The following is a 13,446-nucleotide window of genomic DNA, read 5'->3' on the forward strand; positions in this document are numbered from 1 at the left end:
TCGGTCAGTCAGGCTGAGTCAATTGTAGGTGCCGTCCGATCGCATCGGTCGCTCTCACGTCACGGACGGCCGCGGAGCGACGGAGGCGCGGAGTCGGCGGAGTACGAAGACGAAGCGCGCAGTTAACGAGTTAACAACGCGCGCGCGAGGCCAAGGTAGGCAGGCGGACGGAGTGGCAGAAAGCAGCGATCTACCAGCGATCGCGCCGCGACGGAAGTACGAGCGCACGACGATTCCGCAGTAGTCGAACGAAACGCATTCCGTCTCTAACTATTTTTCTCCCGACCCGTGGTCTCGCGATTCACGGGAAGGAAAAACGGGGCTGCCTTCTCGTCGGGGACTCACCGTCGTTAATTCGTCGTCGACGGGAACAACACGTCGGGGACGCTCGGCGACGTGAGAGCACACAGCAGCGCTAGCAATCTCGAAGAGTATATAGCATGTTGATCCGTGTAGCAGGCAAGTCTTTCCGTCTCCGTCTCTCCTTTGCTCTCAGTTGACTCGCGTTTTCTCTCTCTCTCTCTCTCTCTCTCTCTCTCTCTCTCTCTCTCTCTCTCTCTCTCTCTCTCTCTCTCTCTCTCTCTCTCTCCGCTCGCTCGCTCGCTCTTTCTTTCTCTCTCTATCTCTCGCTCCTTCTATCTCCCGTTCCCGTCACATTGTCCTACGATAGTTTAATTATAGATACGCGGCCTGTACAGGCCTAGGCTCGCCCAAAATAATGATTGGATCAGCGTTGCGTCCCTCTTCGCTCTCCTTTTTTTTCCCCCGGGACACTTGCGCGCAGTGTTTCTGGACATGCCCCATGCGAACGAGCGAGCGAACGGAGCGAACAGCTGTCGTTCCTGGGCCCCGAAACTCGTACGTGGAAATTGTTAGTTTATCTGCCCAGCATCTTGCCAATGCTGGCTCGAGTGACCTTGCTGCTCGAACACGGCAACCGTAGTATACAAATACAACATGAAATATTGAAGTTGTATAGTGGGAGAGAGGGAATATGTTGGTCTAAACAAATTCTTTAAGGATATGTAAAATACGCGAATTCTCTCGATGCACACCTCGTTGCAAGATTTATCTAATCCAAGTATATGATAGAAGTATTGTACCTTTGTCACTGAAATATATATAGAAAAATTCAACACACTTTTTGTGACTATATATAATACCACATGACTAATTTGTGTATTTATAATTACATTTCAGATGGATAAAGATCTATATTGCATTAAAGATCCATAGTCATGGAACAATACAATGGTATAAGTGATGGAGATATTAATATAAGTGATATCAGTAAGTATCTCAAGCACTTTTGTACAAATATCTCTCTACTTAGAGCAATGTAGTTTGAAACTACCTTGGTTGTAGATCGTATTAATTGTAAGTCGAATAACAATATACAGCTGGATTGGAAAAATTACTTTGTAATAGATATTGCCATAAGTTATTGATTGTAGAAAGTAACACACTACTTACAGTTATACTTTTTCTAAACTAAAATTATCATAAATTAAAAGCTCATTTTAAAACGTAAAGTATGAACTTGATTAGTGTTATGATAGCTATTTTTGAAAATAATTTATTACTTCATTCTTTGTGTGCTGAATGCAGATCATATGTTAACGAGTAAGTGTGAAATATATGCAAAATAGTAATAAAAGTAATTATTCAAATTATCTATCAAACTATCAAATTAATTATTAATTACCAAAAAAAAAAAAACAATTAAGTTAAGTAAAAAAAAAAAAAAGAAATTAGAGTTACCGAAAATCACCAATACTGATATAGGCCTCTTAAAGCAACACTTTTAGAAACTAAACATTGCACTTTATTGATAATGATAAAAACAAATTCTGATTAGTTTTATATAAAATCTGCTAAAGATGAATTTTATTATACATAATTTTATAATTCTAAATATTATATTAATAAATATAAAGTAAATTTTTCTTAAGAAAGTTATTATTTTATATAACAGTATTCTATTTGTATGAAATATAAATGCTGTTCGACTTTACGATCAATTTAATTTACGATTGAAATCTTAGAACCATAAACTGTAAGTGGAGGAATACCTGTACTTAGTATAACTTCTTTAATGAATACACTATTTTCAGTCGACGTCATTCAAACCACTGATCCTGATTCTATGGCCACCATAGCAATGGACAGCGAACATGGTCAACCATACGTTGAGATACTAGAACAGCCAGCTAGTAAAGCACTACGGTTTCGCTATGAATGCGAGGGCAGATCGGCTGGTAGTATACCTGGTGTCAACAGTATACCAGAGAACAAAACATTTCCTAGCATACGAGTAAGTTATCCTATGATTCTTTAACAACGTTTACTATAAAAATAACGTAAAGTTAAGAAGTACGAAAAGATTTTCTTCTTTATCCCAGAAAATCGTGAATTTTCGAGAGATTTTATTGATGCTCAAAGAAATTTTGGAAATTTATTTTTAAATTTAAATTCTATTTTTTTAATAAAATCCTCTTTTTGACAAAATTGTTTCTTTAATTTTTTTTAAATAATGTAAACTCAATCAATTAGAAATAAACGTGACATATATCTACGTATGAACATGTATATTTTCATGTGACTCATCACTGATTTTCTTTTAAAAATAATGTATTATCACCAATAAAACACAATACATTATTATAAATTGATGTTATGTGTTTAATCACGCTTCGAAATTTTTATTTTTTATGAACCAGATCTGTGTAATATGGAAAAATTGTTATATCATCTCTCTCTCGCTTAATATTTTCGTTTTTTAAATTTAATATTTAAAATTTAAATAACTCTTATTATTGTAACTGCGTGATTAAGAAACAATAAAAGATAATATTTAATAAATTTTAAAAGATTAAACATTTTTCTAATCTTACCTGATAAAATTAAAATAAAATTTCTGAAAAATTTTTTTAAGTAGAAAATTTTCTTACAAAATTTTAGTAAACACCCTGTAAAGATTTATTCTCTTTTCTTATTTCTATATACTTACAATATTTCTGCAGATTATGGGTTATAAGGGTCGCGCTATGGTGGTTGTATCCTGCGTAACAAAGGATTCCCCGTACAGACCTCACCCGCACAATCTTGTTGGCAAAGAAGCATGCAAGCAAGGTGTTTGCACGGTGGAAGTTCCATCGGGAAACATGGTCGTTACTTTCTCAAATTTGGGCATTCAGTGTGTGAAAAAGAAGGATATCGAAGAAGCTCTTAGAGTGCGTCAGGAGTTACGAGTAGATCCCTATCGAAGTATGTGTTTTTTCTTATATTAATTTTTATTAATTTAGATGAGCTAAGTTACAAAAGTTTGAATTATTACAGCTGGTTTTGATCATAAAAGACATCCAAGTAACATAGATCTTAACGCGGTAAGATTATGTTTCCAAGTTTTCCTGGAAGGATCGCAAAAAGGAAAATTTAATAAGCCATTAGCGCCGATTGTGTCCGATCCTATTTATGATAAAAGTATGTAACGTTATGTGTTATTTTAAAATATGTGTGTGTGTGTGTGTGTGTGTGTGTGTGTGTGTGTGTGTGTGTGTGTGTGTGTGTATACATATGTTTAGAGAAAAATTCCTACTTGATATATATGCTGTTTCAGAGGCAATGTCAGATCTTGTGATTTGCAAACTGAGCCATTGCAGCGCATCGGTTGCTGGCAGCATGGACATGATCTTGCTCTGTGAAAAAGTCGCAAAAGAAGATATACAAGTGAGATTTTTTGAGGAGAGAGACGGGCAATTAGTCTGGGAAGGTTACGGCGATTTTCAACCGTCGCATGTACATAAACAAGTAAGTTAACAGTAGCACTCGCATACTTAATTGAATTATACATTGTTATAGTTACAATACAATTGTAAAGAATAGAATTTGTCAAAATGTGTACTATCAAAAAAAAAAAATTAATTTTTAAAAAATTTATCTTTTATCTTTGAAAAGGATTTTTTGAGGATTTTATTATGAATTTAAATTTAAATTATATCTTTTTGTTTGTGAAAAAAAGATGGTTTTTTTAATCGTTTTTTCTTAACAAAATGACAAAATCAGTTAGCAATAAATATAGCATACATATCCACGTACATTTTCATATAAATCGTAAATTTTTATTTAAAAAAAATTAATGTAATACATTATTCTGAATTAGTGTTGTATGTTAAATTTTTCTGAATAATTTTGGTAAGCTAAATTTATATATTACGAATAGATTATATTTAATTCATATTATTTCTTTTTGATGTTCTTTCTCAAATTTGTGATTGATTAACAAGCGTTAAAAATTATAATAAAATGAATTTATTTTAAAAGCTGCATTTAAAAAATGCTTTAACCTTTCGTGAAAAATTTGAATAAAATTCTTGGGACATTCGGGAATTTTCAAGAATTTTTTTTTATATAATTTGATAAAATATTTGTATTTGTATTGTCTGTCTTTTTTTTTGTAGACGGCAATAGCATTTAGAACGCCCAGTTATCGTACGCAGCAAGTTGAACAGCCGGTGCAAGTATACATCCAACTTAGAAGGCCGTCGGATGGTGCTACGAGCGAACCGCTACCGTTTCAGATGTTACCGCTAGGTACAGGTAGGCCTGCTTTCTGGTCTTTACGGAAAGCATTTGCCAAGAAGAAGGCAGATTACAGTAAAATCTTGTCTACAGAGATCAACGTAACTCCTAAATTTTCTCATAATATCGACGAATTCAACAATAATAATCTGGACGTAAAAAAACCGAATAAGATCTCCGCATTGCGCGCTTTAAATGATTTGTATAACGTAAGAAACCACATAGATCTATGCAATGGCGATTTAAAAGCGTTAATAAATTCCGCACAAAACGTAGATCAATCCGCGAAAAGGTCCGCTTTGGATTATGAAAATAACGAAGTAACGGGACGATTAATCTTAGGAAAAAATATGGAAAATAATAAAGAAATTAGCAAATTGTATACTGCTCTTGGCAGTAATAATGTAGAGAATAGTGCATTTACTGCTGATTGTAGGGAAGGAATTATCGATGCTGTTCTTTATGCGAAATCCGACGCACATGAGGACAGCACATCCGCGACTAGAAATATGGATAATTCGCAGAATAGATCAGACTGGTTTGATTATTCCGAAATAGGCAAATGGGTACAGAAAGGACAAGAAGCGTGCCTTAAAGAAAAGGATAATGAGACTGAGATTAAAAACGAAGCGAACGGTGGTAACAGTAAATCATTTAATGAATTTTTGTCGCAAGTGACCGAGCTCGATCAAATTTATGCCGATACACATAACAAGTTGGTCCAAGCTGCCACGGAGACAAACATGAATCCACAAATGATGGACGTTGATATCTGCGACAATCAGACATATACTAGTTTACAAATGGCCATGAAAAATCCTATAGAGTTGTTCGATATTACTGATGACAGAAAGTACGAGGACGTGGCCGTTCCGCAACAAGATGCGGAGGTACCAATTGCGTCTCCGACATTGACGGTTAAGAGAGATGTAACGCACGAAGAAGCAGAAGAGAGATTGCCACCTTTGCCACCGAAGCGAATACGTAAAATGCCGTCAATGCCTCTTTTGTCGCATCCAGTATCCACTCAAACGCTCACCACTGAAGCACCAAATAAAAATTTACCGTCCTTACCCGATACCTTATCGAAACACGCGAGACAAGGGCTGTTTTCTAAATTGTTTGCTAAGAAGAATAAAAAGGAAAAATGCTCGGAATCAGATCTAAATAGGGATAGCGATCCGTCGTTGAATACCTCATACTTATTGAAGAGCGCTATACAAGATGCTACACACTCACAAATTCCACGTCCCAGTATGACAAGCGTTACGAGTATTAAATCTTTCAAGTTAGATGACGACGAAACACCATCGTACGGTGTAGACTTGACTGAAGCCGAGCACTATGCTTTGTATACTACTATGGCACCACGCGCGACTGCCTCAGAATTTGACGAGATGTCTTTTTATTATAGTCTAGTCGAAGGTGGAAAAATACTGACAGAAGCGAAAGAAACCTAAACCTAAACTATTGTTTGATAGGTTTTATCGCTTGATATTTGATACTTCTTCTTTGTTGATATACTGCCAAGTTGAAAGTGACTCAATATTTGTAATTTAATAATTTGATAATGAAATAATATTGTTTGACTCTACCGATTTTATCTGCCGAAATGTGAAAGGCAGTGTGTTGTCTTGCATTGTAGCTACAAGCTTTTACCACTGTAGGTTCTTATTGTAAATTTTTGCAGTTTTGACGCTACACTCGTTTAACCTCTAGAGGACCGGCTCTTTTTGGACAACTTGTAGTTTAGCGCTAAAACATTTTTATCCTTGTCAATAAGTTGAACTACGAAAAAGATATCGCTCCAGCGTTTGATATTAGGCTTCCGGTCCCGAAGAGGTTACGGATATACTTATATCTTTAAATCAAAGATTTTTTCAAACAAAAAGGAAAAATTCGGGAATTATTTCCTAAGACACGTTGCCACATAAAATGAATCGATTCTTAAAACAAGATCGACGCATTTATCTAAGTGTGCAGAATTCTAGTCTAGTCGAGGTGCAATATTTGTTATCTTTTTCTTAATATTTCCTATTAACAGTTTTTACACGTGATTTGTAAGTTTTCGATAATTGTTATTTATTGTCAGATAACTACTCTTTTCTAGTCAAAAGTTCGACGCTGTTATATTTTCGTATACTCTTAATGTACATTGCTTTACTATATTTGTTAAGTTTTATATGATATTACGAGTTTATGTAAACATTTTTTCCTCTCGTGTTGTTATAAACTGTTACTTTTAAAAATGTCTCAATGAAAATCCTTAGCTCAATTTGTCCGGCTTAATTCTTTTTTGAAGTAATTTTATTAACTTTATTATTAAGATATACTAAAAAAAACCTGTAAGGTTCAAATACACGAGGCCTTTGTTCAGAGCAATTGTACGCGATGTTATAACAAGACGTAATGAAAATTACACTCATAATGTACAATCATTTATAGATGATGCCGATTCATTAAGGCGAAAGAGACAAAAGCTTAATAACAGCTCAAGCTCCATACTTTTCAAACATGTAGCAGAAACTGAAAAGCGTGAGTATATTTTTGCAGAATTCTTTATAATTCTACAGCTTGGGATTACGGTGGGCAGCATTGTTGATATCACATTGTATTATCATTGGGACAGGTTTCCAAATCACATTTGGGATATAAAAATCATGCTATTTATCTTTAAATCACATTTCTCGTTGAAGAAGTGAGTGTCGAATGTAATTATCTATTCACTCACGAGCCTTTTCCATTTGCTGTAATCAATTTTGCCATTGATGTTTCCTACATATTTTTTGTGCAGAAATAAAGTATACGCTTATATGCATATGAAATAAGAGGCCTTTACCATGAACTCTATGAAGTTTTTGTACATTTTAACAGGCCTACATTTGTTAATTGTTACGATAAACATAATAAATTTATTGAGAAAATTTCTAATGCTGGATTATACATATGGAGTTAGAAATAATTATACAGTATTTGTACGAACGATTGTATATTTGTAAACGATCAACGTTTAATTATTCTTATGTCTCATCATACACTAACCATCTAATTAATCCAATCCCTTTGCACTTTGAAAATATGATATAACATTTTAGAAATCTTACGTAATATAATGTTCTCTGTGCGCATACAATTTTGTTTTAGTGACATTTTTAACGACGCATTACATCTATTTTCAAAATAAAAAATTATCTGGATAAAAAACCTATTTTAATAATAAATAGAATTGTGCCCTAAATAGTGTAAATTTCCCAATGGAAATGTATTAAGAAACAATAAAAAAAGTTAAATTTTTTATATAAGTACTTTACATAAGTACTTTAGATCGATACAAGAGATGATTTATGTGAAGTTTTATTGTGATACAAAAATTAAATTTGTAAATAAATAAAATTTCTGTACTTAAAAATAGCTAAAATAAGAATAGTAATAAATTTTTGTATAAATTATCTTGAATACTTAAAGTACTTATAAGAAAATTGATATTTTTTTATTATTTTTAAATGTTACTATTATAATAAAATAACCTATAAAAAATATTGCTTTTTATAAAAAGAGAATATTATAAACACAACCATTATATACACATATAATTTATTTATTTAAAGTATGAATATTAACGTAGTTGTAAAAATTTGGTGTAATACATCTTATCAAAAATTGTTTATAAATTTTCATAGTGAAAAGGGAAGCTTATCACAAATAAAGTTTCATTGTATCTAAAAACCACTACACATATATTTTCACATGTAGACAAGCAAAAAAAGAATCTTGTTTTATACTTTTTTAAAGATGTATTTTATATAGGACTTTGGAGCTTGAATTTAAAGGATTGGGGAGCAGTGAGCTTGTATATTTTGAGATATAATGATATTGTATTTTTCTATTTACGGACATTTACACAGGATAATCGATTCCGAGAAGCAAGTATACGTGCAGATCTCTCGATCTTATAACAGGGAATTTGCCGTAATGATTGTGTGGAATCATTATTTGTGACAATAGATACTTGTAAGTGAAGAATTTCATAGCTCAAACTCTTTGTATAGTGTGAGTGCGCTGCTCTTGTGCAATAATTATTATACCTTTGAAAGTCAGCTGTGCGTGTATGTATATGCACATATATACATGCGGCAATTGTAGCATAGTACAATCAAATAATGTGCAATATTTCTATGGTAATATAATTTTTATAAACTGCTTCTTTTTTGTGAACAAATAAATATATTTACATACTGTACGAATTACGTATAATGTAATACATCTATATATACATATATGTATGATCATTTGGTGACGCAAAAGTGTTTATTCTCTGCTCCCATACAATTTCAGAAAAAGTTCACTGATACATGTCGCAGATTCAGGTATGACTTAATCACGTTAGTATAGTGTGTTAACAATTTTCACTAATGGTTGCGAGCAAACACGACGCGTGACATTTTTTTAGAATACAGAGAATGTTTTTTAGAGTTAAACTTAAAAAAAAGTTTGAAGAGTGAAAATATATAAAGTTGCATGTATAAATATACGCAAAAAATCATGCTTCTTCATCAAGAATTTTCTTGCTTATTATTACTAATAATATTATGCATGTCATACCGCAATATTATGCATTTGGATTAAGATCGTTTTAATCGCCTTAAGAGGAGATTGATCCTTTTTTTTTCATAAATAACGAGAAAAGACATTTGTCGGATACATGTTGCTATGTAATATTATAGATGCTGGAAATCAACCAATTAATTTCAATATCGTCAAAGCTGAACCAACCGAGCGGATATCGTCATTTGGAGGTCCAGTTACAACTATAGGCGGTTTTAATCTACAACCTATAAGACAGTCTTTGCAAACGCACAGCAATATGCAAACTTTAAGGTAAATTAAAATAAAAAAATAAGAGATGAGCAAAATAGGTAAATTCTTTTTTAACTAAGTTAAAGCTAAAGACTTATAAAATTAATTTAATTACGTTAAAAATAAAAAACTAACTTATTAAAAAGTTACGTTAATATTAAATTACTGAAATTTAATTAAAAATTAATTTTGAAAAGCACTATTGAGATAAAGAACATCGTAGTTTTTGAAAATTAGAGTACACTAAAATGTCTAAACAATAAAATAATTACAATATATATCACCAAATAACTTTAATATTTTATTTACTAAATGTTTATATGAAATAACAAAAAACTTTTTAGATGAGAATATATTACAAACTTATACTTAAACATTTGTATTTTAGGGTTTTAAGGATCGTTGACCATGATTTTCAAATGAAAAATACAATTTGCAAAATGGCAAATTCAATATAGTGGACACGAGATTCTAAATTCAAATACGAATATCTTAGGAGCTTATTGTTATATAGAAGTTTTTCGGGCTGCTGATTAGGAATCCGTAATTGAAAATAACAATGAAATTTATTATTAAAATTTCATTGTTATTAAAATGCATGATATTATTAGTAATAATAAGCAAGATTTTTTAATAATTTTTAATAGTTGAGTGAGTTCTAATAACAATAAAATCTGATAACGAATTCGTAATCAGCGTCCTAAAAAAATCCTAGATGACTATAGTCCATCGAAAATTGGCAAAATTTTAAAAATTACGTCCACCATATTGGATTTGCCATTTTTTATTTCGAAAATCGAATTGCGGATTTATAATCAGTGTTCTCGAGAACCCCTGTACACATATTTTCATTAAAATTAAAAATATTTCAAAATTTGAAATAATTTAAAAAATAATGAAAGAATTAATTTTTACTTTTAATCAGCTATTCTTAGTTTAAATAGCCCACTTTCCGTCTCAGTAGAAGTATCTGCTGCTGCTTTTAAACTTTTACGTTGAATTTTCTCTTCACGCGATATTTCAAGTGTTTTCTTTTCAGCCTTCTTAATGGATTCCGCATCTTGAATTTTACAATAATTTTCTGCAATGATACCTATTTGTACTCTCAGTAATTGTAAAATTTATGAAATGTTTGCTGTCTTCATTAAAAAACGAAGCTACAAGAAACGAAACTATTTCTACGATTCTAATATTACCGCTATAAAGTATTTTTGGAGCTACGCACCATATAATATTGTTAGCAGAGGAGAAATACAATACAACTTGTTTTCTTTCTTATTCCTAACCGTCTCCGAAAACATTAAATTAAAAAAAACAGCAGCTGTAACACAGGATGCGCGCGGCGTATACTTGTGTCACAGTATAAAATCGCACTTTATTTAAAGTTCCATAACTTTATTAGTCAAATTCAAGTCGAATTCAAATAAAACTTTATATATATATATATATAGAATATATATATAGAATATATATATATAGATATATATATTATTCTACATATTTTATACTTAAAAAAAGTACCAAAATATAAAAATTAATTTTTTTGAAGATTGTCAATCTGCTATTCTCCTCTAACTTTTTAAATGGTTAATACTCAATCCTGGAGATTAAAATAAATAGAATCAAATAAAAATGTAAGAAACAAGAACTTTTTATTATTTAAATTTTTTTTTTCAGGCCTCAAATATCACCAGAGCGAACACCATCTCCTATGGAATATAGTACTTACAATCCGTCTCTAATGCAACAACGATATCAACCAAATATTCAACCTATAATGCAACAACCAAATCTGTCGTTAACAACGAATGTTCAACAATTTTCCTATCAATCGCAGTTACCGAATCAATCGCAATTACATCAGCCAGAACCAAACTTGCTGATGTTAAACAAAATAACGTCAGAACATCAAAGCGAATTACAGCCATTAAATAACATCGGTAACTTCCGATTGATTATAATCATTATTAATTTATATTATAATAGGGCTAATGGTATTTACAATTTGTGCGTTTGTAATGCGCATTAAAAATATCAAATGATTGTATAAATCTTTTAGATACCACAGGAGCCGCATGTCTACTAGACATGGACAGCCAGCAATTCAATTTTGACTGGAATTCCACTGATCTCGCAGATTTTGGAGCAAACCTCTCTGCAAATTTGTCAACTGGATTATCTATTTCTGATCCTATACAGGTAAGTATCTTATGCATGAGTTCATATTTTAAAGAAACATTTTCTTGTTAAAAAAACGATTATTTGTAACAATTTTTTAAATAATAATAAATAATTTGAACGTGTAAGAGAGCATTAAAGAGGTAAGAAAGTTTTTATTAACATATAAATTGTGCAAAATAAATTTGCAAAATTTTTAACGCGTTTTTTCAAAATAGATATTTTTTTTAATTATTGCCACGGTAACTCATTAATTTTTTATCTGAATTACACAAAATTTTTAGAAAACATTTGTAACATGTTTCTCCCTTATGTGACGTACAATCAAAAATTTGAACTTTTTAATTTTTACAATAAAAAGAAAGCACAAAAAATTTTTTTTAACTACAAAAATAAATTTCTTAACTCCAAGTCGAACGAGAATTATGTAAAAGCTGAAAATTTCTTTTAATTTTTTGCTATTAAAGCATTTTTTAAAAAGGAAAGCAAGAATACCCTCCTTATGATACACATATAATATATTGTTCATTTATACAAATTTTTAATTAATTTTTTTGTTTGATTTTTTTAGGCTGAAGCTAGCAATGGCGAAGAAAGAAACGAGCGTATCTCTTGGTCTAATCAAGACATTCAACTCTCTGCTTTGAATAAGATACTCAAAACTAATAATAACGACGACTAAGAATATGACTATTTGTTATTAAAAGATATAATTTTGCGGTATATGAAGTACATATGTAATTTAGAAAAACATTGCGTGCATGTGAGTATGATCTAAAAGAAATGATGGTGTGTTCGAAATAAAAGCGTAATAAGATTTAAATTTATTTTTAATGCTCAATCTTGTTCACGCTTACATTAAATTTATACGTCGTTTAGGCAATTTACAGACTTATGACAGTGAACTAGAGGAGACATTGTGCTCTAGTTAAATATTATTGATACAAAATTGTTATATACTCATTGGCGGCCGTTAGCTGAAACAATTTATGAGAATCTGAATATTTAATTGTTCGTGATATAATTTAGCTGATGATTTTACAATCAATGTTATCTATTCAAGATAAATTGTTCAATCAGTAATCCGAAACTAACATTGGCACGAAATGTTCGTTCGTTTGCCAACGTTACAGATGTTATTAGAAGCGATTTGATACGAAATATTGATTGCGTGGTGCGTGAGGTAATGCTCTGATGACTGTGATCAAAGTTCATAACTTGTTTTTCATGCGTATATAGATTGTATGATTCTTTGCGACAAATAGAATTACACGCAGTAACTAGAAGAAATTTTGTCTTAGTGAGTAAGTTTCAGGCAATATTGTAAATTTATTAGATATATGTGCGTTTTTTCTATGCTTATTACTACTGCATTTTTCCTTTGTGCACAATTGTTTCTATAAAACCATGCACTTTACAATTATACATTTAACAAATAATTGTTGTATGAGTGTTTAACGTTTTACTCAAAGAGAGCGTAAATAGCAGAGAAGTATGTTGAAGAGTCAACGTACTCAAAAATTTTCGATGAACGTTCTCCGTCCAGGTACTTCGTTTTACATGTTTTATAGACGAGCTTTAAGAGTAACATGTAAGAGGAAAGGTGCAATTCTCTAATCTAAACCGAACAATTTTTTATTAGTAAGTAACATAGCAATGACATTGTTTTGATGTAAAATATATTTTTACAATCACCTCAGGTAATTTATTATTATAACGTGCAGGAAATGTTATAAGAAATCATCTTATATTTAAGAATTATATACTTTATTATTTGCCATATACTTGTAATGTAAATAAAAAGTTGTTATAAAGAAAGAATCGTTTTAA

The 13,446-nt window shown here is 31.4% G+C and overlaps 1 protein-coding gene across 2 annotated transcripts; it reads left to right on the plus strand.

The window, feature by feature from the left end:
* The first annotated feature begins 18 nt into the window (after positions 1-18).
* LOC105839580 (embryonic polarity protein dorsal) lies at positions 19-13,446 on the plus strand. Of its 2 annotated transcripts, XM_028193343.2 has the most exons (12): positions 24-459; positions 1,201-1,290; positions 2,115-2,314; positions 3,024-3,267; positions 3,340-3,483; positions 3,620-3,810; positions 4,461-4,599; positions 7,027-7,116; positions 9,306-9,459; positions 11,116-11,378; positions 11,498-11,637; positions 12,188-13,446. In XM_028193343.2, exons 2-12 carry the CDS (start codon positions 1,239-1,241, stop codon positions 12,296-12,298), a joined length of 1,728 nt encoding a protein of 575 aa, XP_028049144.1. In that variant the 5' UTR covers positions 24-459; positions 1,201-1,238; the 3' UTR covers positions 12,299-13,446. The 2 variants fall into 2 exon arrangements, with proteins under 2 accessions (XP_012541458.1, XP_028049144.1); XM_012686004.3 differs by lacking the exons at positions 7,027-7,116; positions 9,306-9,459; positions 11,116-11,378; positions 11,498-11,637; positions 12,188-13,446 and having other exon boundaries at positions 19-459; positions 4,461-6,639.

This window comes from Monomorium pharaonis, chromosome 8 (assembly GCF_013373865.1).
Source record: "Monomorium pharaonis isolate MP-MQ-018 chromosome 8, ASM1337386v2, whole genome shotgun sequence".
NCBI classification, from domain to species: domain Eukaryota; kingdom Metazoa; phylum Arthropoda; class Insecta; order Hymenoptera; family Formicidae; genus Monomorium; species Monomorium pharaonis.